Below are 27,530 nucleotides of genomic sequence, written 5' to 3' on the forward strand. Positions count from 1 at the left end.
AACTAGGATCAGAGAATTGTGAGCGCGACTGTCTACCAACACTAGGTCTTTTAGTTGTCCTTGAGCCTGGTTCCATTGCCGTGCTAGGCATTCCTGTAATGGGCGCATTTGAAGTCTGGCATGGGGGACAATGTATATGCAGGAAGGCATCATGCCTATGAGCTGCATAAAGACTCGAGCTGGCAGAGGGTGTTGTGGCAGGAATTTGTGAATGAGTATCTGCATACTGGCTATCCTTGCGGAGTTTGGATATGCCTTCGCCACTGAGGTGTTTATAGTGGTTCCCAAGTATTGTTGCACGTGAGATGGTTGCAGATGCGATTTTGTGTAGTTGATTGAAAAGCCTAGGCTGTGTAGCAACTGAATTGTTTGGGACATGTGTGCTGCACACTCTTGGTACGATTTTGCTTGTATTAGCCAATCATCCAGGTAAGGGTACACATGGACGTATTGCCTCCTGAGATGTGCTGCCACTGTCGCTAAGCACTCTTGGAGCCGTGGTAATCCCGAAGGGCAAAACCTTGAATTGGTAGTGTTGACCCTCTATTGTGAACCTGAGATATTTTCTGTGGGCTGGATGGATGGGTATGTGAAAATATGCATCATTGAGGTCCAGTGTTGCTAGAAAATCTCCTTGCTGTAGCAATGGGAGCACTTGTTGTAGATTGATCATATGGAAGTGCTCCGATAGTATATATTGATTTAGGGGTCTGAGGTCCAATATTGGTCTGAGGGAACCGTCCTTCTTTGGAATAAGGAAGTATAGGGAGTATACTCATGTCCCTTGTTGGTGGAAAGGGACTTACTCTATGGCCCCCTTTTCCAGCATGCATTTCACCTCTTGTTGTAGCAGGGTGATGTGTTCCGTAGACATAGGACGATGTCTGGGTGGTATGTTTGGTGGTGTAGAAGTCAGTTCTAGGCAATAACCAGACTGGATAATTTCTCTCACCCAGCTGTCCGTGGTAATTGCAGGCCAGACAGGTAAGAACTGTTGTAGTCTGCCTCCGACCAGTGTTAAGTAGTCTGGAGGTAGCGTAATGAAGTCACTGTTTTGTGGCAGTGGAGGCTCTGGTATTATTGCCTCCACGCCCTTTTCCCTTATTATTGTTACCGCTGTAACCAACTCTGGTTGTGTTCTTGTTGAAGGAACCTTGTGTGTTACTTTTGTATGAGGCAGATGTTTGCAAGGTATTACCTCGTGTATTTGCTCCGTCTGAGGAGTGTCGAAAGGAGCCCCTATGTTGCAGAAATTGCAATACACCCATTGATTTTGCGGTTTCTGTGTCTTTTTTCATTTTATCCAAAATGGTGTCGACAGCAGGGCCAAATAGAAAGTCCTGATTGACAGGTTGGTTTAGAATGGTGGACTGCACCTCATTCATAAAACCGGAAATACGCAGCCATGCATGTCTGCGTAGTGAGACGCTAATGTTAATTGACCTAGCTGCGGTGTCTGCTGCGTCAAGCGCACATTTGATGGAGGCGTTTGATATCAATTTTCCCTCCTGTATGAGATCATCAGCTTGTGCTTTGAAAGGCTCAGGTACGTGTTGCATTAGGCTTTCGAGCTGATCATAGTGCGCCCTGTCGTAACAAGCCAGTAGGGCTTGTGTATTAGCAATCCTCCATGAGTTGGAGGCTTATGCTGCTACCCTTTTGCCTGATGCCTCTAGTATTTTTGACTCTTTGTCAGGGGGAGGTGCATCCCCTGTTGTCTGGGAGTTGACTCTTTTACGTGCGTTAGCCACCACCAGTGAGTCTAGTGGCAACTGCCCTTTGATGTAAGTGGGGTCTGTAGGAGCTGCCCTATACTTTTTTTCTATTCTGGGATTGATTACCAGTGCCCTGGCTGTATCCTTAAATATGTCAGGTGCGTGTTTTAGAACTCCCTTTAACATGGGAAGTGTTCTGACACTTTTTTCTGCAGTAGGGAATGTGTCAAATAAGAAGTCTTCTTCCACAGGGTCATTATGCATGTCCACATTGTGGAATTGTGCTGCCCTGTCTATGAGCACCGAAATGCTCTTGTTACCTCACCCACGGGCTGCGGGTGCATAGGTGCGAAGTCGTGTCGGGTTTCTGCGTTGAAGTCTATGGAGCCTGAAAGAAAAGATGCAGCAGGCGACCAGGAGGAAGATGTCCGGTGTGATCCAAGGGTGGATCAGACATGCTGAAGACCTGAAAGCAGAGGGGACAATGTTCAAAGTCACTAGCCAGTGACTGGAGTGGAACCAGGAAGGAACCAGATGCTGTCGTAGCGATCAGGTGAAGAGTGGACGCTTGACTCTGCAGCCACGTGGACCAGGAGGTGTCTTCGACGACCAGGATGGAGGCACGAGTCTTCCCACGCAGGCTCTCGCTGTCGGCGGTGTTGGTTCCGGATTCGGCGTCAACAGGCCTTGGCAAAGGCAACCCACGCGGTGAGTGGAAAAGCCGTCTGGTGCGGACCAGGAGGGTCCGGGGTGCTTCTCCTTTGCAGGGAAGCAAGGGCCAGTCTGGAGCAACCAGACCAGCGGTGTTGATGTCTTGGATCGTCGTCTAGGAGGTCACTAGCAAGCCGGCAAGTGACCAGACAACGAGTCGAGCAGCAAAAAGGCAGAAGGGCCCCACGCAGATCTCGTGGATGCTGGAGGGCTGGTCTTCGGTGCAGGAGCTGCTCGGGGCTGGGGCTTCTCAATCCCCAAAGCACTTCGTCGAGGTTACCTCAGAAGTCGTGCTGGAAGCGAAGTGCAGTTTCTTCAAGATGGCCGGTCCCACGTGTCTCGTCTCACCCACGGATCTCAGCTGTGCTTCAGATGTAGGTAGAGGTCGGAGAGGTCAGAGAATCCGGGTCTCGTTGGGCTATGAAGTCTGGATCCTCGAGGGAAGACGGCAAAGTGAAGCCGCTGGACGCTTGATGGTGCCTGCTTGTGCAGGGTGGACACTCCTTGCCCACAAGGGAGATTTCTTCAGTCTTCTGTGTAGAAAGTCGAAGTCCAGAGTTTCTTCTTGTAGAATTTCAGTTTAGGATTAATCTGATCTGGAATGGGACCAGCTCCTACCTTTATCCTGCTAAAGGGGGCTGTACTATCTCTAGGTCCCTCCTATAGGTGGGACCAGGAAGGGGGCTGGTTACACCCCCTGTCCTTTGTCCAGTGTCACGCCAGAGCTGGGGCTGGAGTGCCCCAGCAGCTGGTTTGAACCGGTGTATGCACAGGGACACCTCATTCCTTTCAGCCCTGTCCTACCTAATACACGAAATCCTGTCTGAGGTGGTGCTAGCACCTCCCAAGGCAGGAAACCCTTTGTCCAAGCCTCCCTCGCTGGAAGGACTCCCAGCAGCAGGAGTCAGACTTGTGTCTGTGGTGACAGCATTCATTTTGTGATGCTGAGGCTCGAGTTAACTTTAACTGAGGTTCACAGTTAGGTACATGTCGTGTCCCTCTAAAAGGGTGGAATGCTACCCCTGTCGCCAGAATTGGCGAGGGGGTAGTATTCCAATTTGTAGGACACCTTACTCGACATGTTTTCATAATGCTATGCCAAAGTTAGCAATAACCACGAGGTTATAATGCACTTAAGAGTATATGGTATAGCGTTATCATGGAAACAGCTAAAGGACTTGGTTCCGAAAGCTGTAGACAGACTCAGATCTTGTCAGAGCACTATCTCACATAATCCCAAGCACTATGCCTCCAGGATTGTTAAGGCCTGCCATAGGAGTGACTTATAGGAGTATATATGTGTCCATTTTAGGTTTAGATATAGGTATACTATATCTAAAGCAAAGGGTGATTACAGCACCTTGCCCCAGCTGATTGATCAGCCAGATGTGTCAGATTTGGATGGCCAGCCAGGGGTGGCATAATACATGCTGCAGCCCCTGGTAGGCCCTGAGTGCACCTATGCCCTGGGCACCTAAGGTACACTGTACAGGGACTGATAAGGTGACCCAGTATCCAATTAGATATGTACCTAAGGTACATGGAGTCCATTTTAACAGAGAGAGCAGGAAGCCTGGGGTCCTGAATAGCAGGATCCCAAGCCAACTAAGTCGAAAACCAGCAAAACACTAGGGAAAAAGTTGGGGGTAACCATAGTCCGATATCCACCTTCCTACAGGCACCACAGACATTTTCAGCAGCGTGGTGTACCACGGTTGTCTGGCCCAAGTTGGAGCGACTAGAATGAGTGTCAGGGAATGTTTTGTAGTTTGCGCACCACTAAGGGAAGTAGTGGGAGAGGAGGAAAAGCTTACGCACTAGTCTTGACCAGTTCATCCATATCGGTTTGCCCTTGGACAATGGGTGTGGGTATCTGGCGGCAAAGTTTGGGCATTTTGCGTTTTCGTGGGTGGCAAAGAGGACTATCTGAGGTTGTCCCCACATTTGGAAGAACGGATGAAGAACTTGCGGGTGAAGTTCCCACTCGTGGATCTGCTGTGTTTTTCGACTTAGCAGATCTGAGATAGTGTTTTGTACTCCTGGGACGTGTTGGGCTAAGAGGAAGATTTTTAGTGGTATAGCCCCATCTCCATATCTGCTGAGCTAACAGAGAGCTGCAGAGAGTGTGTCCCCCTTGTTTGTTTATGTAGTACATAGCTGTCATATTGTCTGTGCGGACTAAGACAGCCTTGCCTGACACTTGAGTTTGAAATGCTTTCAGAGCTAGAAACACGGCTAGCAACTCCAAATGATTGATATGGAGTAACTTTTGTTGCGGTGCCCACCTGCCCTGCGTGGTGTGATGCAGTAGATGGGCTCCCCAGCCGGAAAGCGATGCGTCTGCTGTCATGACTATTTGGGGAACTGGCTCTAGAAACGGTAGTCCCTTGGAAAGGTTTTTGGTGTTCCACCATTGCAGAGAACAATGAGTCCGACCTTCTACCAACACTAGGTCTGTTAAGTGACCTTGAGCCTGGTTCCATTGGCGTGCTAGGCACTCTTGAAGTGGACGCATTTGCAATCTTGCTTGAGGTACTACAGATATGCAAGATGCCATAATTCCTATGAGTTGCATGAACACTCGAGCTGGTAGCGAGTGTTGTGGTTTGAATTTTGTTAGGAGAGTTTGTACACTTGTTATCCTAGCTGGAGAGGGATAAGCTAGTGTTAATTGGGTGTTTATTGTAGCGCCAAGATATTGTTGTATGTGCGAGGGGTGCAGGTGCGATTTGACGTGATTTACCGTGAATCCCAAGTCGTGAAGCAGTTGAACAGCAGCTTGAGTGTTTTGCACACACTGTCTATGTGAGCTGTCTTTTATGAGCCAGTCGTCCAGATATGGGAAGACGTGAAGCACAAGTTACTACTTGTGTAACGATATATCTGTAAGAGACATTAGTTAGTGATAGATTCCTTACCTTAGAATATCCCCAGGCGTCAGACTGGATCTGGAAATTTTTGCGTAGCAATACCCCTGCGCGCTGGTAGGCGTCGTCTGCGGCTCCGCGTCCGTCGTCGGCGTCGTGAGCGCCGGGATGACGTCATCGGAGTATATAGACGGCGCCCATGCGCGCTGACGTCAGTTCTGATAACACAGCTTTTCCGCGCCAGATACGCAGAGCCATGATAGAACTAACACTGGTGCCATTGAAACTAGGGCCCTGAAAGGGGATGACCTTAACCCTAAATATCGGTTCGCAGAACGGGGAGGATGGGAGGGCGGTAAGGAATCTATCACTAACTAATGTCTCTTACAGATATATCGTTACACAAGTAGTAACTTGTGCATCTGAAAGAGACACGTTAGTGATAGATTCCTTACCTTAGAATAGATACCCCAGCAATACCAACCCCGGTGGTGGGTCTGCGAACCAATATCACACCAGAAAGTCCTGGAGGACGGAACGGCCAAAGAAGCCATCCCTCCGGACTTGACTGTCCAGGCAGTAGTGTCTTGCGAACGTGTGCAGCGAGGCCCACGTGGCTGCCTGACAGATGTCCTGCAGGGGGACACCGCGGCCCAGGGCAGTTGTTGTAGCCGTGGCCCGAGTGGAGTGAGCCCGCAATCCAGCCGGGGGCTCCTTCCTCGCCATGGAGTAGCATGCTTGGATGCACAAGATGATCCACCTGGAGATGGTCCTCTTGTGTACAGCCTTTCCCTTCTTCGCGCCCACGTAACCAACGAAGAGTTGGTCATCCACCCGGAATTGGCGAGTGCGGTCCAGGTAGTAGGAGAGCGCACGTTTTGGATCCAGACGGTGGAGCCTCTCTTCCTCTTTCGAGGGATGCGGAGGCGGAAAGAAGGTGGGCAAGGTGATGGACTGCCCGATGTGGAAGGCCGTGACAACCTTGGGCAGAAAGGAAGGTCGTGTACGCAACACCACCTTATCAGGATGAACAGACAGGAAAGGCGGAGAAGAAGAAAGAGCCTGGAGCTCACTCACCCTCCTGGCAGAGGTGATGGCAACCAGGAAGGCCGTCTTCAGCGTAAGGAGGCGAAGAGGACAGTTATGAAGTGGCTCAAAGGGAGCACACATCAGATAGGTGAGAACAAGGTTCAAGTCCCACTGGGGCATCACGAAGGGAACAGGAGGGAACATGTGTGTGATGCCCTTCAGAAATCTACTCACTATAGGGGACTTGAACAAAGAAGGCTGATCTGGTAGCCTCAAGAAGGCTGAAAGAGCAGAGAGGTACCCTTTAAGAGTGCCCAGAGCAGAGCCCTGCTGGGCAAGGGAAAGAAGAAAGAGCAGCACTTCCGAAAGGGGTGCAGAGAGGGGATCCACAGCCTTTGCTGAGCACCATGCCACAAATCTATTCCACCGGCAGGCGTATACCGACTTAGTGGAGGGACGCCTGGCTGCCAGAATGATGTCACAGACTTCGGGAGGCAAGTCAAATGGCCTCAACTGCCGCCGCTCAATCTCCAAGCTTGTAGGTGGAGACTGGACAGGTTCGGGTGCAGGACCGTCCCCTGCTGCTGCGACAGAAGGTCCTCCCGAAGAGGCAGACGAATCGGGGGATCGACTGACATGCTGAGTAGCTCGGGATACCAGTATCTTCGAGCCCAGTCCGGAGCCACAAGGATAACTTGGGCCCGGTCGCGCTTGATCTTCTTCAGCACTCTGGGCAGAAGTGGTATAGGCGGAAAGGCGTACAACAGGCCGCAGCTCCACTCGCGACGAAAAGCGTCTCCGAGCGAGTGCCGCCTTGGAAACTCCAACGCGCAGAACTGCTGACATTGCGCGTTCTCTTCTGTGGCGAATAGATCTAACCAAGGCTCTCCCCACTGTCGAAAGAGACCTTGCGCCACGTCCGAGTTCAGACGCCATTCGTGATCCATCATGCACCGGCGGCTGAGTTCGTCCGCCCTGGCATTCAGAGAACCTGCCAGGTGTTGAACCACCAGAGTCACGCCCTGATGTTCCAGCCACTGCCAGAGGCGCAGAGCCTCCTGGCAAAGGGTCCACGACCCCACACCGCCCTGTTTGTTGCAGTACCACATGGCGGTGGTGTTGTCGGTGAACACTTGCACCACGCTCCCCCTGACAGAGGGGAGGAATGCCTTCAGTGCAAGACGAATCGCCCGCAGCTCCAGAAGGTTGATGTGGAGCCGGGACTCCGCCGGAGACCAGAGGCCTCTGATCTCCGCCTCTCCCATGTGGCCTCCCCAGCCCTGGAGGGACGCGTCCGTCACAACTACGTGCTCCGGCTGGGGTAGAGAGAGGGGTCTGCCACAGACCCAGTCGCGGTCCGTGAGCCACCACTGCAGTTGTTTCGCAGTGCCCTCTGAGATCAGGACATGATCGGACAGGTTGCCCTGATGCTGGGCCCACTGAAACTTCAGGTCCCACTGCAGAGCCCGCATCCGCCACCTGGCGTGACGCACCAGAAGGATGCAGGAGGCCATCAGTCCCAGAAGCCGCAGCGTCAACCTGACCGAGACCCGGGATAACGGCCCGAAGATAGGAATCAGAGCCTGAATATCCCGAACCCGCTGCTCGGGTGGGTAAACCCGAAACTGCGCCGAGTCGAGAACCGCTCCGATGAAAAGGAGCTTCTGAGAGGGACACAGGTGTGACTTCGGCACATTGATGGAGAACCCCAGCAAGTGCAGGAGGTCGGCCGTAGTCTGGAGGTGGCTGACGACTGTCTGGGGCGAGCCCGCCTTCAACAACCAGTCGTCGAGGTAGGGGAAGACTGACACCCCTTGCCTGCGCAGATGGGCTGCGACCACCGCCATCACCTTCGTGAACACCCGTGGGGCGCTGGTAAGGCCGAAGGGGAGCACGGTAAACTGAAAGTGCTCGTGGCCTACCGTGAACCGCAGGTAACGCCGGTGGGCCGGCAGGACGGGGATGTGGAAATAGGCGTCCTGCAAGTCCAACGCTACCATCCAGTCTCCTGGGTCCAGGGCAGCCAGGACCTGAGCCAAAGTGAGCATCTTGAACTTCTCCGTACGGAGGAAGCCGTTGACGTTCCGCAGATCCAAGATAGGGCGTAGGCCCCCTTTGCCCTTCTTGGGTACCAGAAAGTAGTGGGAGTAACAGCCACGTCCTACTTCTGGCCCAGGAACGCGCTCGATGGCCCTCTTGGCCAAGAGGGCCGAAACTTCCTCTTGCAGAAGTCGCAAGTGATCCCCCGACACACGGTGGCATTGAGGTGGCATGGATGGAGGGGAAGACTCGAAGGGGAGGGAGAAACCCCTTCGGACAATTTGCAGCACCCCCCTGTCCGAAGTGACTGTATGCCAGTGGGAGAGGTGATGGCGAACCCTGCCTCCCACAGGCGTCACATGGGCCTGAAAACTCGGACTAGGAAGGTTTTGATGCGGGGGCTGCTGAGGGAGGTGTGGACTGGCCTCGCCGCTGGCCCCGACCACCGCCACGGCGGTTCCCACGGCCGCCACCGCGTTGCTGAACATTCTGCGGCGCGTGGCTGACGGTCCGTGGTGGGGCGCCCCTTCCGTGGCCACGAAAGGAGCGAAAGGCACCCGATTGCTGGCGTGGGGCCGCAAGGCCCAAGGACTTGGCCGTGGCCCTGGAGTCCTTAAAACGTTCCAGCGCATGGTCTGCCTTGTCGCCGAAGAGGCGACGGCCATCAAACGGCATGTCCAGGAGAGTGGCCTGGACATCGGCCGAGAAATTGGCGGACCTCAACCAGGCGTGGCGTCGAACCGCCACCGTCGTTGCCATCGCCCTGCCCAGTGAGTCCGTGGTATCCAGCCCACACCGGATGGAAAAGCGTGCCGCATCTCGGCCGTCCGCAAGGGTTTGGCTGAGTTTAGCCCTGACCTCCTCAGAGCATTGTGGCAGCACCTCCGCAACCGTGTCCCACAGAGTGTGGGTGTAGCGGCCCAAGAGACAGTTGGTGTTCACTGACCGGAGCCCTAGGCTCACAGACGAGAAGACCTTCTTCCCGAACTGCTCAAATCTCTTGGATTCCCTGTCGGGCGGGGCCGACGGGAATGCGGACTGGGAGTTGGAGGCCTGGATGACCAGGCTCTCGGGGGTGGGGTGGGTGGACAAAAAGCAAGGGTCGCCCGGTGCCGGGCGGTAGCGTCTGGCCACGTTCCTATCCACAGGGGGACCTGTGGCGGGCTTGGACCAAGTGCCCAGCAGAACGTCACACAAGGCCTCATTGAACGGCAGAAGGGGCTCCGCGGAGCCGGACTGCTGTTTGAGTACCTCAGTGAGGAGATTAGTCCTCACGGCCGCGACGGGGAGCTCAAGGTGTAGGGCCTTAGCTGCCTTCGTCAACACTACACTGTAAGCAGAACCCGCCTCCGAAGCCACAGTCGGGGGCGACGTAAATCCAGTGTCTGGCGATGTGTCAATACCACTGGCCTCCCCAAGCTCATATGTCCAGTCCTGATGAGACTGGCAATCACGTGCCAGAGGGTCCTCGGACCCCTCCCACTGCTCCTCGTCACCCAGCTCCTGGAGACCAGGATTAACAGCCAGGGCCTCCTCGTGGAGATAGAATTCTCCGACGGCCGACGGAATCGGCGCCCAGCGGCGCCCCTCCGACGCCTGAGGCGGACCGTAGGAAGCATTGGGGTCGGCAACCACTACGGCTGCCGGGGACGACACCTGAAGGGACGGCGCCGGTGAGGTCGTAAGGTCGACCGGCGAGGTCCCGGATCCGGAGCCGGATCCAGCGAGGTCGCGCGGCGCCGGGACCGAAGTCGCCAGCGGCGCCAGGGCCGAAGCACCCGACGTCGTCGGGGCCGAAGCGCCCGACCCGGAAGGACCTCCAGACGGAGCCGATCGGCCCGAAGGCGCCACGGGAACCGACTGAGGAGGGAGGGCCCTCATGGCCATGAGGTACCTCTCGACCTCCTCCTGCGACGCGCCGTGCCCAGGGACCCGAAGGTGTGGGGCAGGCGGCGACGCTTGCGACTCCCGCGGAGCCGCGTGGGCGGTGTCGCCCGAATCCCCGGTCGCATCGAGCGAGCGACGGGGCGGGTCGGAGGACCGATGGTGTCGCTCCGACCTCTCATGCCTCTTACCTGAGGACTTGGAACCAGACGATCGGTGACCACTCCCGGAGCGTCGATGACTCCGACCTCGCGACCTGTCCCTCGACCTCCCGTGGGACCGGGACCGGGACCTGGAGCGGCGCGGGGCCGACTGCCTCAGCTCGAGACGCTTGCGGGACCGCTCCCGCCTAGCCTTCGACGTCAGGGCCCGGCAGTCGTCACAGGTTCGATCGTCGTGGTCGAGGCCTAAGCACTTCAGGCACCGGCGATGGGGGTCCGTGACCGACATGAGTCGGCCGCACTTCGAGCAAGGCTTGAACCCGGGCATCCCTGGCACCGATAGTCGAGAATCGACTAAGTAGAGGATCAAAAAGATCAAAAAAGTTTTCAGTCAAAAAGTGACTGGGGGTAGAGCTTCTTCCGGATCTGCGCTAGCTGGCGCGGAAAAAAGAAGAACTGACGTCAGCGCGCATGGGCGCCGTCTATATACTCCGATGACGTCATCCCGGCGCTCACGACGCCGACGACGGACGCGGAGCCGCAGACGACGCCTACCAGCGCGCAGGGGTATTGCTACGCAAAAATTTCCGGATCCAGTCTGACGCCTGGGGATATTCTAAGGTAAGGAATCTATCACTAACGTGTCTCTTTCAGATTGTGCTGTCTTCTTAGGTGTGCCGCTACTACTGCTAGGCATTTGATAAACACCCTTGGCGCTGTTGTGACTCCGAATGGGAGCCCTTTGAACTGGTAGTGTTGTCCGTCTAGCACAAATCTGAGATATTTTCTGTGTGCTGCGTGGATGGGAATATGGAAGTAGGTGTCCTTGAGATCTAGAGTGACAAGGAAGTTGTTTAATACCAGTAATGGGAGGACTTGTTGTAGTGTAACCATATGAAAATGATACGACTGTATGTAAATGTTTAGAGCCTAGGATGGGTCTAGGATGGGTCTTAGAGATCCGTCCTTCTTTGGTATCTATACTACTATTATAAAGAAAGAACTTTGAGGCTTTGAGGCGGGTAAACTCGGGAACCACAGCGCCAATCCACACACCCGATACATCATTGGAATCCTCAGGGTGTGCAGGCTATATAAAGTTAAAAAATATGTTATATTAAAAAAATGTACATTATAAAAAAAGTAGTCCCCTCGAAGTAGCGCCGTCCGCGACCTGCGTGCTGAGCACAGGGAGGAGCGGCGTCCAGGAGCGGCGGACATGGCACGGGGGAGGAGCGGCGAGGAGCGGTTGACTGAGGAGCGGCGGCTGAGGTAAGGCAGCGGGGGTCGGGGTGATGTAAGGCTCCAAACTACCACGATCAAGCTCATTAGTTTTGCCTCAAACACAGCTCAGGAAGTTGAACTGCAGAGCGCCAGCTATTCAGCGTTTCAGCTTTAAGGGTCATTAGGTTGACACGCGGGCATTATGTTACCATGCACGCCGAGCTCCGTCAAGGGTAAACCCCGCTCAAAGAGACCTCACAGGCGAAAGTGATCTGTCAACCTCGGAGCAGTGTTTAAATGTGCCCTCTTTTCGTGGTACTTTTCATGTGGACTGGGAAAGCAAACAGCCCGAAGCGCACTGCTGTGACTATCATATGTCGCCTTTTTAAGGCTCCGGGGGACAATGTCGGTGCAGGCGGGGGTCGGGGCGGGCGGGGACGGGGATAACAAGCAGCCCGAAGGAAAGGCAGGAAATCTGGTTCGGTTTATCCACACTCTAAACACATGGAAATGGTAATTTCCAGGCGAAGGCTGGAGTAATAGCTGCACTAAAGTGAGACGGTTTTACATTATAGTGCACTGCTGTGACTATCATATGTCGCCTTTTTAAGGCTCCGGGGGACAATGTCGGTCGGGGCAGGCGGGGGACGGGGCGGGCGGGGGCCCGAAATGCTGGACAATGTCGGGGCAGGCGGGGTCGGGGAAGCCTGATTGCTCCCGGACAAGGTCGGGACGGGCTGCTAGTTAGGAAATATAGGGAGTATACTCCTTTGGTTTTCTGATGCTCTGGAACAATTTCTATTGCATTTTTCTGCAGGAGGGATATTACCTCCTGTCTGAGCAATGTTAAATGTTCCTGTGACATTGGACGTTGCTTGGGTGGTATGTTTGGGGGGGGTAGATGTTAGTTCCAGACAATAACCTGATTGAATTATTTGGAGCACCCACCTGTCTGATATGATGTTTTCCCAGTCTTCCCCCGACAGGAGTGGAATGAGGCGGGGGAAGGGAGTCATTGGGCAGGGGTAGAGGCAGAGCGTGAGTTGTTATTTTTGCCTCTGCCTTTGTTATTGTTACCCCTGTACCCACCCCTTTGGTAGCCTTTACTGTAGGTAGACTATGTAGGGGCTTTGAAAGAGGTGGAAGCTGTGTCTAAAGTATATCCCCTGGTGGCACCTCGATAGTTTGAGCGACGAAATGAACGCCTGGGAGCCTGCGACTGCAGGGCTCCCATAGATTTGGCAGAGTCTGTATCTTTTTTCATTTTCTCTAATGATACATCTACCTCGGGTCCAAATAGGTGTTGTTCGTCAAAGGGTTGGTTAAGAATGGCGCTTTGTACCTCGGGTTTGACCCTGATGTGCGCAGCCATGTGTGTCTGCGTAGTAAGACGCTGGTGTTAGCTGCCCTAGAGGCCGTGTCTGCTGCATCGAGGGCACACCTAATGGAGGTGTTTGTGATGTTTTTACCCTCCTGGATGCGCTTGTTCGCTCTATCCTTGTACTTGTCAGGGAGGTGCCTCATTAGGGACTCTAGCTCATCTTAATGTGCCCTGTCATATCTGGCTAGCAGTGCCTGTGTATTGGCGATACGCCACATGGTTGCTGCTTGAGACGCTGTTCTTTTGCCTGATGCTTCAGGTAGCTTAGACTCTTTATCTGGCGGTGCAGCCTCACCAGGTGTTATGTGAGTTTGCTCTCTTGCGTGCGTTGGAAAAGACAAGTGAGTCTAGTGGTACCGGGCCTTTAAAATATGCTGGGTCTGATGGGGCAGCTTTATATTTTTTCTCTATCCAAGGGTTAATGACCAGAGTTTTGACTGGGTCTTTGAAGACTTCAGGAGCATGCTTGATCACTCCTTTAAGAATGGGCAAGATGAATGAAGACCTTTGTGCATTGTAGAATGTATCCATAAGGAAGTCTTCCTCAACAGGGTCTGTATGATAATGTGCAGTCCTGTGAATTAATTCATTAAACCTTATAGTGTCTTCTGGTGGGGAAGGCCTTGAGGGGTATATGTCATCCTAAGGGACATTTGGGACATCTAGGGTGGTATAATTGTCCCACGGGTCTGGGGATCCTGTGGGCGTTGTTGGATCAGGCATGTTACCCCCCCATATCGTCAGAGCTATCATCCCTGTGTGGTGTGATAGGAGATGCTCGAGAATGCTGTGGTGGTGATGATGGTACAGGTGAAAGAGAAGGGGAAGGCAGTCTTAATGGAGAGGTAGCCATGTCCTTCCTTGAATGCGGAGCTGGAGTGTCCAGTGGTCGCTTCTTTGGAGCCAAAACTAGATGTCCAGTGATTGGGACCTTGGCCAGAGTATTTTGAGCAGGATCTGGGTAGGATAAATCCACTGAAGGGGATTGGTCTTTTGGTGCGGAGGAAGTCTTGTGCACCGAGATGGGTTGGTTTGGTTTCTTGGCAATGTCTTTCACTGGGGAGGCAGCCGTCTTTTTCGGATCCGAAGCTTTTTTCGGTTCCGAGTGTTTTTTCGGTTCCGGTATAGTTTTTGGAACGGATGACCTTTTCGTATCCGATTATTTTTTCGGTTCCGGTGGCGTTTTGGAATCCGAAGCGGGCTTGCTTGGTTCCGGCCTGGGTTTCGTGCCGAAGGGGTAGTGGTGTGCTTCGGTACAGATTACTTGGATGTTGGGCCGTTGTCTTTTTCGGTGCCGGTATGTGTGCGCCGGCACCGTGTGAAGGTCGACTCGAGCTTGAGTCGCCTGAAGGCTTGGTTAGCTTCTTAGCCGGTCCCGACGGTGGGGCAGTAGAAGCAGTTTGACAGTGTGCACCCGAGCTGGAGGGCGAGGGTGTGACCGGGGCCTTCTGTGTCGAGGAGGGGTCGGGTCGACGGTCTTACTTACGACCCGCTGCGCTGGAGTGATGTCCTCGACTTCGGAATCATCCGCTTCGGAGCTGCTGTTAACGTCGTGCTGTTCAGGGACGTTGACGCCCTCCTCGAAGATCTCGTCCGGTATCGGAGCTGAAGATCTTTCAGCCATTATTCTCCTCGCTCTTCAGTCCTAGATAGTCTTTTTGGAGCGGAAAGAGGAACAAGCTGGACAGTCTTTCGCCTCGTGCTCCAGAATGAGACATAGGTTACACACCTCATGCAGGTCGGTGTGGGGAAACTTCGACCCACATTGAGGACACTTTTTAAATGGCGCCCTTTTCATTAGCTGGAGTTGAGGCCTAGGTAGGCCCGAAGGCCGTCGTCGACGACCGGAATCGAGATCCTCGAGGTTTGAAGATTAGCGTCGACTGGAAAGCGTTCGAAACTAAGTTTTGAATTTTTGGATGAATATTGCGCACCGAAGGAAATCGGTTCCAACACGGAGCACTGGAACACATCCGAGCCCGGTGGCGGAAAAAAAACAATCTGGGGATGGAGCTGTTGCCCATGCGCAGTATCATCCTAAGGAGGAGTCACCTATCCTGTGACTCCGAAAGACTTTCTACAACAAAACAAACTGCAAACATCCGGGCCCAACACTAGGTGGCCATCTATGCATAGTGTGTAATCTGCAGCTCATATGCCTCGAACACACACACACACACATATATATATATATATATATATATATATATATATATATATATATATATATATATATATATATATACACTGTAGTACGTACAAGTTGTCTACATGTATATAATGTTAAAGAAGTGATTCTGGGTCTCCACACTTGGGCTGGATTATTTAGTGCTTATGACTTTGATGAGGATCCCTTAAAAGAGAACTTAAAGAGCTCCTCCCGAGTGGGAATTGTTGCCCCCCCCCCCAACCAACAGGTAGAGGTGTGAGAAGGGACCCTATTATGGAGCATGCCACCTCACAGTGGGTGAGCGTTCTTGTCCAAAAAATACATTAATTTGGATTTGGAGACTTTTATCTTTGTTTTGTGACTGTACCAGTATGACAACCCCTTGACTGTGTGTATGTATTTTATGGTTTGATGAGCAAGGTCAGTTTATCATGAAACTAAATGAAATGACCATCTCATTTGGAAAAAATCATTTGTGTTGATCTAAAGCATGCAATTTGAAGAACAGTGTTTGTTATGCAGTATAAAACAAACATTTCCAAAACTGAAAACGTGTTCTTTGCATTGGGTAATGCGGATGTAAGCATCAATTAATAGTCTGTAAATTATTTGCAGGCTGCTCTATTTAATTTAATCTATCCTTTTTTAAGCAGAAATGTCGTCACAAAACTTTCTTCTATTTTTTTCTTTCAAAGGAACCTATCATTCCTGATCTGTTTATATATTTCACCAATTGTGCTCTCTTCTTTTGAAATTCAGAGCACTTCTTCCATTGCATGTCCCAGACTTTCACTTCTGTGCACCAGGACCTTTTTAAAGCATAGGCTAATATAAATTCTGTAAAACCAAACATGTCAACACTGTGATCCTATGTGTGTTTGGGGATAGTGGAACTGGAATTGTGATACTATCACATTTACAAAAACACAGAATGACTGCCATGGGATGACTCACACAGGTACATTAACACAGGGAGATTGATAATTGGACTTTGACAATGATACACTGACAAAGAGGCACCCAACACAGGTAAAGTGACACGGACAGGTGGGGTGGGAAAATACATTTGGATACTGACATTGTCTATGTGAAATAGGCACTAAGAGACACTGGCTAGGTGTTGTACACGGGTCCACTAACAAGGGGTACCGATACTGTGACTCTTTGCATAGGAAAAAACTGACCCTAATAAGCACATGCCATTGTCTTAACGTCACTACGTCAATGACCTTGGTATAGGGACAATGACAATGGAATGCTTCAAAGGTCAGACAAACAAGGTGAAACGAACAGCGTGATACATCCAGACACTGCCTTTTGTACAATGACACTGAGACGCAATCATTAGGAAACTGTTACTGAATGGAATGGGAATAAAATAATAGATGTACAATTTTGCGAGGAGTCAAAAACTGACAAGCAATGAAAATGGGATGCTGACGCAAGGATGCATAAGACACACAATTGATGGATGGAATTCAAAACAAATCAAAACATTCACCCCCCAGTCAAGAGATCTTGGTTAAATCCATCGTTCTTTTGCTCACCATTGCACCCCAGTTTAGACCTGGTCATATGCAAATCCGTCTTGACCCTGTGCCTCATGGAACAGTTCAGCCCGACTGCGGGCATCAGCATAGGCCATGAGGTACACACTTTGGTGCCAAGGGGAACATGGAGAAAGGGATATGTATTAGACTAATTCGTATTACTAGAATATTTAACAACAATCAGCACTGAAATGGATGTCAGATATTGCACTTTAAAAATGCCACACTATTAATTGTGCAAATCACAAACGGAATAACCAGATGTGCAAATAACTAATGGCAAGCAAATATCACACTCTTTAGTCTTGCTGAATACTATTACTACTGCCCAAAAAATGTATAACAGCCCTTCTGAGGAATAAGTAGTGATGGTACTGTTCTTTACAAGCAGTACAAATATGGCAACTCTGCTTAGAAAGAATTACATTGTTCGTGATTAATATATCTGCATTCCTAACAGTGTTTCTGTTATTAGCTTTAGTAGCACTGGTGAAAATGCTCTTACTAAAACGGCAGTGATACAATGTTTTTTTCCATCCTTTTCACCTATGCAGTCTGTCAGCAGCCAAATAAGAAGACACCCTAACCCTACTAGCTTTTATTTCCAGCTGGTAGAACTCTGATGTGCTTAAAATGCATTTTTTGTGATACAATTACAAAACATTTTGGAAGCAAAACCCTCAAACCCACTATTAAGTTGTATTTAGATTCCGATCTCTTTGGACCAAATGTTTCTTTACCAGGATACTTATATATCAACGAGAGAGATAGGGCTCGAGTCAACACTCCTGTACCCCATAAAGTATATTAGAAACAACAAAGGAGTGCTTATGTGTAACTTAACATCAAAAAAACTAAAGCAAAATAAAGTAACAGATTATTCCTGGACCCCTACCTGGATCAGGCAAAACTAGGATTTAACATGTCCGATCCTAATAGTCAGGAGGCGACCACCCTTTGGATAGGAATGACTGAATCCAGCAAGGCAAGGCAAATAACCTTTTGTTTAGAAGGACCCTCACTCACCACTAGTTGGTGACATGCTTCATCATTGGGCCCCTGCTGGGGTGGCAGAATGCCGCCCCAGCGTGCTACAACGCCTGAGTTACAGCGGAGCGGGTTGATGGTGAGTGTACTAGGGATTAAACTCAAATGTATGTGCAAAATAAGTGAGTGCAAGGTTAAAAAATACAAGGTTAGAACCCAAACAAAATATTTAATGCGGGCCAACCCGTATTGAGGTTAAAAACGTGAAGGTCGGACAACCAGTGGTTCTATATTAGGAGACCTGTGTCCTTAATTGCAATAACTGGTCAACATGTTTCAGCTGTCAAAAAGCGTGATCGCGCAGCATTCTTCAGGACCACACCTAAATGGCACTCCGGTGGTATGTACGCGCTAAGGTACACCCTCCCGTGAGGCACTTAATGTGAAAAATATAAAAATATAGTAGTGAAAAAGAATTTACTCACGGATGTTACCCGTGCCGGCACAGTGTGGAGTGCAGTAGCCAAAAGATACAGATCAAAGGAAGAACATCGACTTCCTGGGTCAGGACGGATTGGGAAATATTCATGCGGCGTCCTTTATACGCCCGCGACTCCCCGCCCAGCACCTACATTCAGGGACTGAATGGTAGACGGGCAGATGGCAGTCCCTGAATGTAGGTGCTGATCGGGGAGTCGCGGGCGTATAAAGGACGCCGCGTGAATATTTCCCAATCCGTCCTGACCCAGGAAGTCGATGTTCTTCCTTTGATGTGTATCTTTTGGCTACTGTACTCCACAGTGTGCCGGCACGGGTAATATCTGTGAGTAAATTCTTTTTCACTACTATATTTTTATATTTTTCACATTAAGTGCCTCACGGGAGGGTGTACCTTAGCGCGTACATACCACCGGAGTGCCATTTAGGTGTGGTCCTGAAGAATGCTGCGCGATCCCGCTTTTTGACAGCTGAAACATGTTGACCAGTTATTGCAATTAAGGACACAGGTCTCCTAATATAGAACCACTGGTTGTCCGACCCTCACGTTTTTAACCTCAATACGGGTTGGCCCGCATTAAATATTTTGTTTGGGTTCTAACCTTGTATTTTTTAACCTTGCACTCCCTTATTTTGCACATACATTTGAGTTTAATCACTAGTACACTCACCATCAACCCGCTCCGGTGTAACTCAGGCGTTGTAGCACACTGGGGCGGCATTCGGCCACCCCAGCGGGGACCCAATGATGAAGCATGTCACCAACTAGTGGTGAGTGAGGGTCCTTCTAAACAAAAGGTTATTTGCCTTGCCTTGCTGGATTCAGTCATTCCTATCCACAGGGTGGTCGCCTCCTGACTATTAGGATCGGACATGTTAAATCCTAGTTCTGCCTGATCCAGGTAGGGGTCCAGGAATAATCTGTCACTTTATTTTGCTTTAGATTTTTTGATGTTAAGTTACACATAAGCACTCCTTTGTTGTTCCTTTACCAGGATACACCATATGCTAGTTATTTTACCAAAAGTACTCGAGGGAGACCTCCAATACCCCAATATAAACCACTGTTTACCTACTTTCCAACTTTCACCAATGTTGCCGGTCAAGGTTATTTATGATCAGATTTGCCACAAATTAACCAGAAATTCCTGAGGGGTGCACCTTACACGAACCTGTAAAAGTCTATCCTCATTTTACCCACGTTCCTAGCCCAATGTACTATAAATTACACAATCGTACTAGGTTTTACAAATATTCCTTCGTTGAGGATCTTAATAAGTAAAAAAAGCATAATATCAATTAATCAATCATATACTTTATTCGGCATTTAAAAAATACCATAAAAGTGCATAACAATACAAGTACATAGATATTAAAAAAAAGTTTTCACAATCAGTTACAAATAATTGAGCCTTTCCCCTACGAACAATTGATAGCCTATAAAAACATAAAACCTATTTCAGCAGATCCCTATTGTTTTCCTTAATTTAAGTGCTAGCTTCAAAAAGTTCACAACACAAAACAACGTCCTAGGGTCATTGGCCATTTGCAAGATATAAATGCCAACTTTTTCTTTTGTTTACAAAATTCCGTTCGAAAACCCAATTTGCTTTACCCAAATCCATTCACACTTATTACGCGGGGGCGACAACCCAAAACATATATTCCGGACTACTGGTCTGGGCAGTCCTGATGCCTACTCCAAGTATAATTAACAATTACAGCCAACTGTAGTGGGGGATCTGAAAAGAAAACGAGTTATTCAAAGCATTATTTGCCCAATAGTACAAACAATCCTAAGGCACAACAAAAGCGTCAGTTATGGTCTGAGGCTCGAATTCTAATATTCAATGAAACTACATTAATAAATTATGCAGCTGGGTGTTAAATAGACTGGGTGCTCTGCCTACATACCTGAGTTGTACATGTTGTTTAGCTGTTTAGACCCAGGTGGTAACGCATTCGTGGATGCTCTTGGCTGGGCATTGTTACCATATCCTCCATTTTGCTCGAGTAGCTATAAATACACATCAAGATTAGAAAGGTTGCTTCAAAAACTATTATCTGACACTTTTGTTACGATAATTAACTGAACACGTAAAATGGTGTCGTTCGTCAGTTTCTTACTTCAGATGTTTACAAAATTCGAGAATAAACCACACTGCTTAGTGAAGCTTTTATGGAAGGTCAGTCACTGTGAAATGCGTGCCACGCTCTGGCATACAGCCAGAGCTATTCTGCTCTAGTATCTGCATGGGTTATTATATCGTAATCCAGACTTAGTTTACAAGAGATTGGCTGTTATTCTTGTCACAAGAAAGAAACTGGTTGCTTATTTATTCCGATCAGCTGTCTACTAAATTTTAGATCCACCCAAAACTAATATACTAAGCCCTCTTCGTGTACATAATGGATATATGCGGGACCTGTCTAAAATACTTAAAATAAAGGATTGTAGTTTCCTAATACAAATGAGCAGTTTTAATTTAGCAATTTATCAGTTTCCATCAAGGCACCTTGCAGTTTTCAAAAAGTCATCCTTAGTCTTACTTAAACCAAGTTTAATGGACTTTATTTGTTTTTTGCCAAAAAATGAATCTATAGCACAAGTTACTTACCTTCTGTAACGATATATCTGTAAGAAACAGTAGTTGGTATTAGATTCCTTACCTTAGAATATCCCCAGGCGTCAGACTGGATCCAGAAAATTTTGCGTAGCAGTAACCCTGCGCGTCAGTAGGAGTCATCTGCGGCTCCGCGTCTGTCGTCGGCGTCGGGATGACGTCCGAGTACTTAGACGCCGCCCTCGCGTGCTGACGTTAGTTCTTATACACAGCTTTTCCGCGCCAGAAACGCAGAGCCATGATAAAAACCAACACTGGTGCCATGAAACTACGGCCCTAAAAGGGGATGACCTTAACCCTAGATATCGGTTGGCAGAACTGAGAGGATGGGTGGGGCGGTAAGGAATCTAATACTAACTACTGTTTCTTACAGATATATCGTTACCGAAGGTAAGTAACTTGTGCATCTGAAAGAAACAGGTTAGTATTAGATTCCTTACCTTAGAATAGATACCCCAGAAAGACCAACCCTGGTGGTGGGTCTCCAAACCAATGATCACACCAGAAAGTCCTGGAGAACGGAACGGCCGAAAAAGCCATCTCTCCGGACTTGGCTGTCCAGGCAGTAGTGTCTTGCTACCTGACAGATGTCCTGCAAGGGGACTCCCCGACCCAGGGCAGTAGTAGCCGCTGTGGCCTGAGTGGAATGGGCACGTAGCCCCACAGGAGGCTCCTTTTTAGCCTGAGAGTAACAAGCCTTGTTGCACAAGACAACCCATCGAGAAATGGTCCGTTTGTGCACAGCCCGTCCCTTCTTAGCGCCCAAGTAACCAACAAAGAGTTGGTCATCCACCCGGAACTGGCGTGTGCGATCCAGATGGTATGAGAGCGCACGTTTAGGTCCAGACAGTGGAGCCTCTCTTCCTCTTTCGAGGGATGCGGAGGCGGAAAGAAGGTGGGCAAGGTGATGGAGTGCCCAATATGGAAGGCTGTGACTACCTTGGGCAGGAAAGAGGGTCGCGTCCGCAACACAACTTTGTCCGGATGGACAGAAAGGAAAGGAGGTTGTGAAGAAAGGGCCTGGAGCTCACTCACTCTCCTGGCAGAGGTGATGGCAACCAGGAATGCAGTCTTCAGAGCAAGGAGATGAAGAGGACAGGTATGAAGTGGCTTGAAGGGAGCCCACATCAGATAAGTCCGAACAAGGTTCAAGTCCCATTGAGGCATCACGAAAGGAACAGGAGGGAACATATGAGTGATGCCCCTCAAAAACCTATTTACAACTGTGGACTTGAACAAAGAGGGCTGATCAGGGAGCATTAAGAAGGCGGAATGGCAGAGAAGTAGCCCTTTAGATTGCCCAGAGCAGAGCCCTGCTGGGCAAGAGAAAGAAGAAAGAGGAGAACCTCTGAAAGCGGGGCAGAAAGGGGATCCACAGCCTTTGCTGTGCACCATGCCACAAATTTGTTCCACCTGCAGGCATATACCGATTTTGTGGAGGGACGCCTGGCTACCAGAATCACATTACAGACTTCAGGAGGCAAGTCAAATGGCCTCAACTGCCGCCGCTCAATCTCCACGCATGTAAGTGGAGACTGGACAGGTTCAGGTGGAGGACCGTCCAATGCTGCTGCGACAGAAGGTCCCCCTGAAGAGGCAGACAAATCGGGGGATCGACAGACATGCGGAGTAGCTCGGGATACCAGTATCTTCGTGCCCAGTCCGGAGCCACTAAGATGACTTGGGCCCGGTCGCGCCTGATCTTCTTCAGCACTCTGGGCAGAAGTGGTATAGACGGAAAGGCGTACAACAGACCGCAGCTCCACTCGCGACGAAAAGCGTCTCCGAGCGAGTGCCGCCTTGGAAATTCCAACGCGCAGAACTGATGACATTGCGCGTTCTCTTATGTGGCAAATAGATCTAACCAAGGCTCTCCCCACGGCTGAAAGAGGCCTTGCACCACGTCAGAGTTCAGACATCATTCGTGATCCATCATGCACCGACGGCTGAGTTAGTCTGCCCTGGCGTTCAGGGAACCTGCCAGGTGTTTAACCACTAGGGTCACGCCCTGATGTTCCAGCCACTGCCAGAGGCGCAGAGCCTCCTGGCATAGGGTCCACGACCCCACCCCGCCCTGTTTGTTGCAGCATCACATGGCAGTGGTGTTGTCCGTGAACACCTGCACTACACTCCCCTGGACAGAGTGGAGGAATGCCTTCAGTGCAAGCCAGATCGCCCGCAGCTCCAGAAGGTTGATGTGGAGCCGGGACTCCGCCGTAGACCAGAGGTCTCTGATCTCCGCCTCTCCCATGTGGCCCCCCAGCCCTGGAGGGACGCGTCCGTCACAACTACGTGCTCTGGTTGGGGTAGGGAGAGGGATCTGCCACTGACCCAATCGCGGTCCGTGAGCCACCACTGCAACTGTCTTGCAGTGCCCTCCGAGATCAAGACATGGTCGGACAAGTTGCCCTGATGCTGGGCCCACTGAAACTTCAGGTCCCACTGCAGAGCCCGCATCCGCCACCTGGCGGGATGCACCAGAAGGATGCAGGAGGCCATCAGCCATCAGCCCCAGAAGCCGCAGCATCAACCTGACTGAGAATCAGGATAACGGCTGAAAGATCGGAATCAGAGCCTGAATATCCCGAACCCGCTGTTCGGGAGGACAAACCCGAAACTGTGCAGAGTCTAGAACCACTCCGATGAAGAGGAGCTTCTAAGAGGGACACAGGTACGACTTCGGCACATGTAGAACCCCAGCAGGTGCAGGAGGTCGGCCGTAGTCTGGAGGTGGCTGACGACCGTCTGGGGCGAGCCCGCCTTCAACAATCAGTCATCGAGGTAGGGGGAAGACTGAAACCCTTAACCTGCACAGATGAGCTGCGACCACCGCCATCCCTTTCGTGAACACCCGTGGGGTGCTGGTAAGGCCGAAGGGGAGCACGGTAAACTGAAAGTGCTCGTGGCCTACCGTGAACCGCAGGTAGCTTAGGTGGGCCGGCAGGACGGGGATGTGAAAATATGCCTCCTGCAAGTCCAACGCTACCATTCAGTCTCCCGGGTCCAGGGCAGCCAAGACCTGAGCCAAAAGTCAGCATCTTGAACGTCTCCTTCCGGAGGAAGCCATTGACGTTCCTTAGGTCCAAGATAGGGCGTAGGCCCCCCTTTGCCCTTCTTGGGAACCAGAAAGTAGTGGGAGTAACAAAAACTTCCTACTTCTGGCCCAGGAACGCGCTTGATGGCCCCCTTGGCCAAGAGGACCGAAACTTCCTCTTGCAGAAGTTGCAAGTGATTACCCCGACACGCGGTGGTACTGCAGTGGCATGACTGGAGGGGTCGCTTCGAAGGGGAGGGAGTAGCCCCTTCGGACGATTTGCAGCATCCACCTGTCCGATGTGATGGTGCGCCAGTGGAGGAGGTGATGGCGAACCCTGCCCCCACTGGCGTTAAATGGGCCTGAAAGCTCGGACTAGGAAGGCTTTGAGGCGGATGCTGAGGGGATGGATGTGGACTGGCCGCGCCGTTATCCCCTGTTACCACCGCAATGGTGACCACGTCAGCCACCGCGCTGAATGTTAGTCTGCGGCCCGTGGCTGGTAGGATGTGTGGGACTCCTTCCCTGGAGGCGAAAGGAGCGCTGGGCAGAAGATTGCTGGCGCGGGCCGACAGGCCCAAGGACTTGGCCGTAGCCCTGGAGTCCTTAAAGTATTCCAGCGCATGATATGTCTTGCCACCAAAGAGGTGGCTGCCATCGTACGTCATGTCCATAAGGGTGTTTTGGAGATCGGCCTAAAAGTTGGCAGACCTCAGCCAGGCGTGACGGCGAACCGCCAGACGTGGAAATCGCTCTTCCTAGCGAGTCCGTGGTGTCCAGTCCACATCTTATAGAGTACCGTGCTGCGTCTCTTCCCTCCGCGTGGGCTTGAGTGAGTTTTGCCCGGGCTCCCTCCGGGCACTCAGGCAGCACGGCCGCAACCGTATCCCACAAAGAGTTGGTGTAACGGCCCAAGAGGCACGCGGTGTTGACCGACCGCAACGCCTCACTAAGGGAGGAGAACATCTTCTTTCCGAACTGTTCATACCTCTTGGATTCCCGATCAGGTGGTGCAGTCGGGAATGCTGATTGGGAGGTAGAGACCTGGATAATCAGACTCTCGGAGGTGGGGTGGGTGGACAAGTAACTAGAGTCGCCCAGGGCTGGGCGGTGGCGCCTGGCGACGTTCCTATCTACAGGGGGACCTGTAGTGGCCCTGGACCAAGTGCCCAACAGGGCTTCGGTGAGAGCCTCATTATACTGTAGTAGAGGCTCTGGGGAGCTTACCTGCGGTTTAAGGACCTCTGTGAGGATGTTAGACCTCACTGTTGCGACGGGGAGCTCAAGAGTCAAGCCCTTGGCTACCTTCATCAGCACCACAGCCTAAGTAGTCCCCTCCTCCGTAGCCACGGTAGGAGGGGAGACAAAACCAGTGTCTGGGGAGGTATCCAGGCCACTGGCTTCCTCTAGTTCCTGTGTTCAGTCCTGATATGACTGGTACTCACGTGCCAGGGGGTCCTCAAACCCCCCCCCCCCCCAGTCTCCCTAGTCGTCCAGGTCCTGAAATTCAGGGATAAAGGATGGACCCAGATCCACGAAGAATTCCTCTTCGAGCGACGCCGGATCCAGATGAAGCGGTGTACCAGGGACGGCGTCGTGCGGGGACAACGCCGGGGATGACACCCTAGGGGCTGACGTCGGCGGGGTCGTAAGGTCGACCAGCGGCGACCCGGATCCAGAAACTGATCCAGTGGGGCCCTGCATCGCCGAGGCCAAAGTCGCCGACGGCGCCGAAGCACCCGACGGCGCCGGGGCCGAAGCACCCGGCCCGCTTGGGCTCCCAGTCGAGGCCGCTTGGCCCGAAGGTGCCGCGGAACCAGACGGAGGATAGAGCGGCCTCATGGCCATGAGGAAGGCGTCTATCATCTCCAGCACCGCGTTCTGCCCAGGGACCGGCGGGTATGGAGCAGGCCGCGACACCTGCAGCGGCGGAGCCGCGTGGGCGGTGTCATCCGAACCTCCGGCCGCGTCGCGCAAGCGTCGGGGAGAGTCAGAAGAGCGATGTCGCATTTCGACTTCTGGTGCCTCTTACCTGAGGACTTGGAGCCCGACGAGTGGTGTCGACTCGCCCAGCTGTGATGAATCCGGCCCAGCGACTGGTCCCTCGACCTCCTTCCGGACCGGGACCTCGAGCGGTGCGGGGCCGACTGCCGGAGCTGGAGGCGCTTACGGGACCGCTCCCGCCTAGCCTTCGACGTCAAGGCCCGACAGTCGGGGCACGACTTGTCATCGTGGTCGGGCCCCAGGCAAAGTAGGCACCGGCGATGGGGGTCGGTAACCGACATCAGTCGGCTGCAGTCGGCACAGGGCTTGAACCCGAGCATCCCTACCGGCACCGATGGAGTTGTTAGACTCGAAACAAATCCAAAAGGATCGAAAAAGCTTAGTCAAAAAGTGACTAAAGGGTACCACTTTATCCGGACCTGCGCTTGCTGGCGTGCAAAAAAGAAGAACAGACGTCAGCGTGCGAGGCGGCGTCTAAGTACTCCGACGACGTCATCCCGGCGCCAACGACGGACGCGGAGCCGCAGACAACGCCAACCGACGCGCAGGGGTACTGCTACGCAAAATTTTCCGGATCCAGTCTGACACCTGGGGATATTCTACGGTAAGGAATCTAATACTAACCTGTTTCTTTCAGATATAAAGATTCTTTGCAAAACTGCAGTGCGTTGATGCAAGGACTTTATTATTCAGAAAAAAGTCGTTCTCAAGATATTAACTTCAAACAAAAACGTTATAAAAATATTGTTTTAAAAATTGCTCAAACTTGGCATAGTCTAAAGTTTTATTAATACGTTAAAATTATCCTAGCTTTTATCTAACCTCATCACACATCTATTTGAAAGCCATTAAGGCATGTTGTAAGGTCATGTTTAGAGACAATAAGGGATCAGGGTATGGATATCACTAGTGCGGAGTGGCAAAAAGACAAACGCAGGGTAAAAGTGGTCACTCCCTGCAAACATTTAGAGGACTTAGGCCCATGTTAAAATAAGTTAGTTGCTTGAAGATAAACCATCCTTCGAGTACACATTTTTTAGTTTTCAGTTACAAACACAATTGTTTAAAACAACGAAAACAAGAAGCACATAATGAACGAGACAAATAAAAGCACAAAAAAAAAAATAAACAAGTCAATAGAGTGACCAAAGTGCCTGTCTGCATTTCAACGGTCTCACCTCTGTAATGGGAGACTTCGGATTCACATTTCTCGCTGCAGCAATCTCCTGTAACTGATTCACAACTTCAGTGATGGGCAATCTATCATCTGGATTTACCTTCAGCATAGAGCCTAAATCAAAAAGTTAGAATGGAGACACTTTTCATCAAACAAGTTCTTTTTCCAATCTTAAAATAAAGTTAACTTCTTAAATATACTGGAGGAATCATGCTTGCTTGGATGGTCCAATCCATCTGAATGTAGAGTTTGCAGAGTTACGTTTTTTGCAAGAATGAGGGAATTGATGTAAAGTGTAAAAGTGACCAGTGTACAGAGTGTAATGTGATCAAAGTGAGGATTAAAAATACCCCTTGATGGAGGGAATTTTTTTACTGAGTCTTCCCAAGGAGTATATTAAAAATCGGGGTGATATGACTTCAAAACAGTGGTTATACTGAGGTCAACATGTTCCTTCAATATCACTCTGCAGAA

At 51.0% G+C, this 27,530-nt stretch overlaps 1 protein-coding gene across 4 annotated transcripts in view; it reads right to left on the reverse strand.

Moving 5' to 3' along the window:
* GAK (cyclin G associated kinase) overlaps positions 1–27,530 on the reverse strand; it is a 1,908,861-nt gene that overhangs the window by 1,354,868 nt on the left and 526,463 nt on the right. For all 4 annotated transcript variants that reach the window (XM_086961822.1, XM_086961820.1, XM_086961821.1 and 1 more), the window contains exons 9-10: positions 27,058–27,170; positions 20,132–20,234 (exon numbers count right to left, since the gene is read on the reverse strand). In XM_086961822.1, the coding sequence (XP_086817948.1) occupies positions 20,132–20,234; positions 27,058–27,170 (216 nt within the window). The remainder of the gene's footprint in view (positions 1–20,131; positions 20,235–27,057; positions 27,171–27,530) is intronic.

Source organism: Lissotriton vulgaris, chromosome 3_1 (assembly GCF_964263255.1).
Source record: "Lissotriton vulgaris chromosome 3_1, aLisVul1.2, whole genome shotgun sequence".
Lineage (NCBI taxonomy): Eukaryota > Metazoa > Chordata > Amphibia > Caudata > Salamandridae > Lissotriton > Lissotriton vulgaris.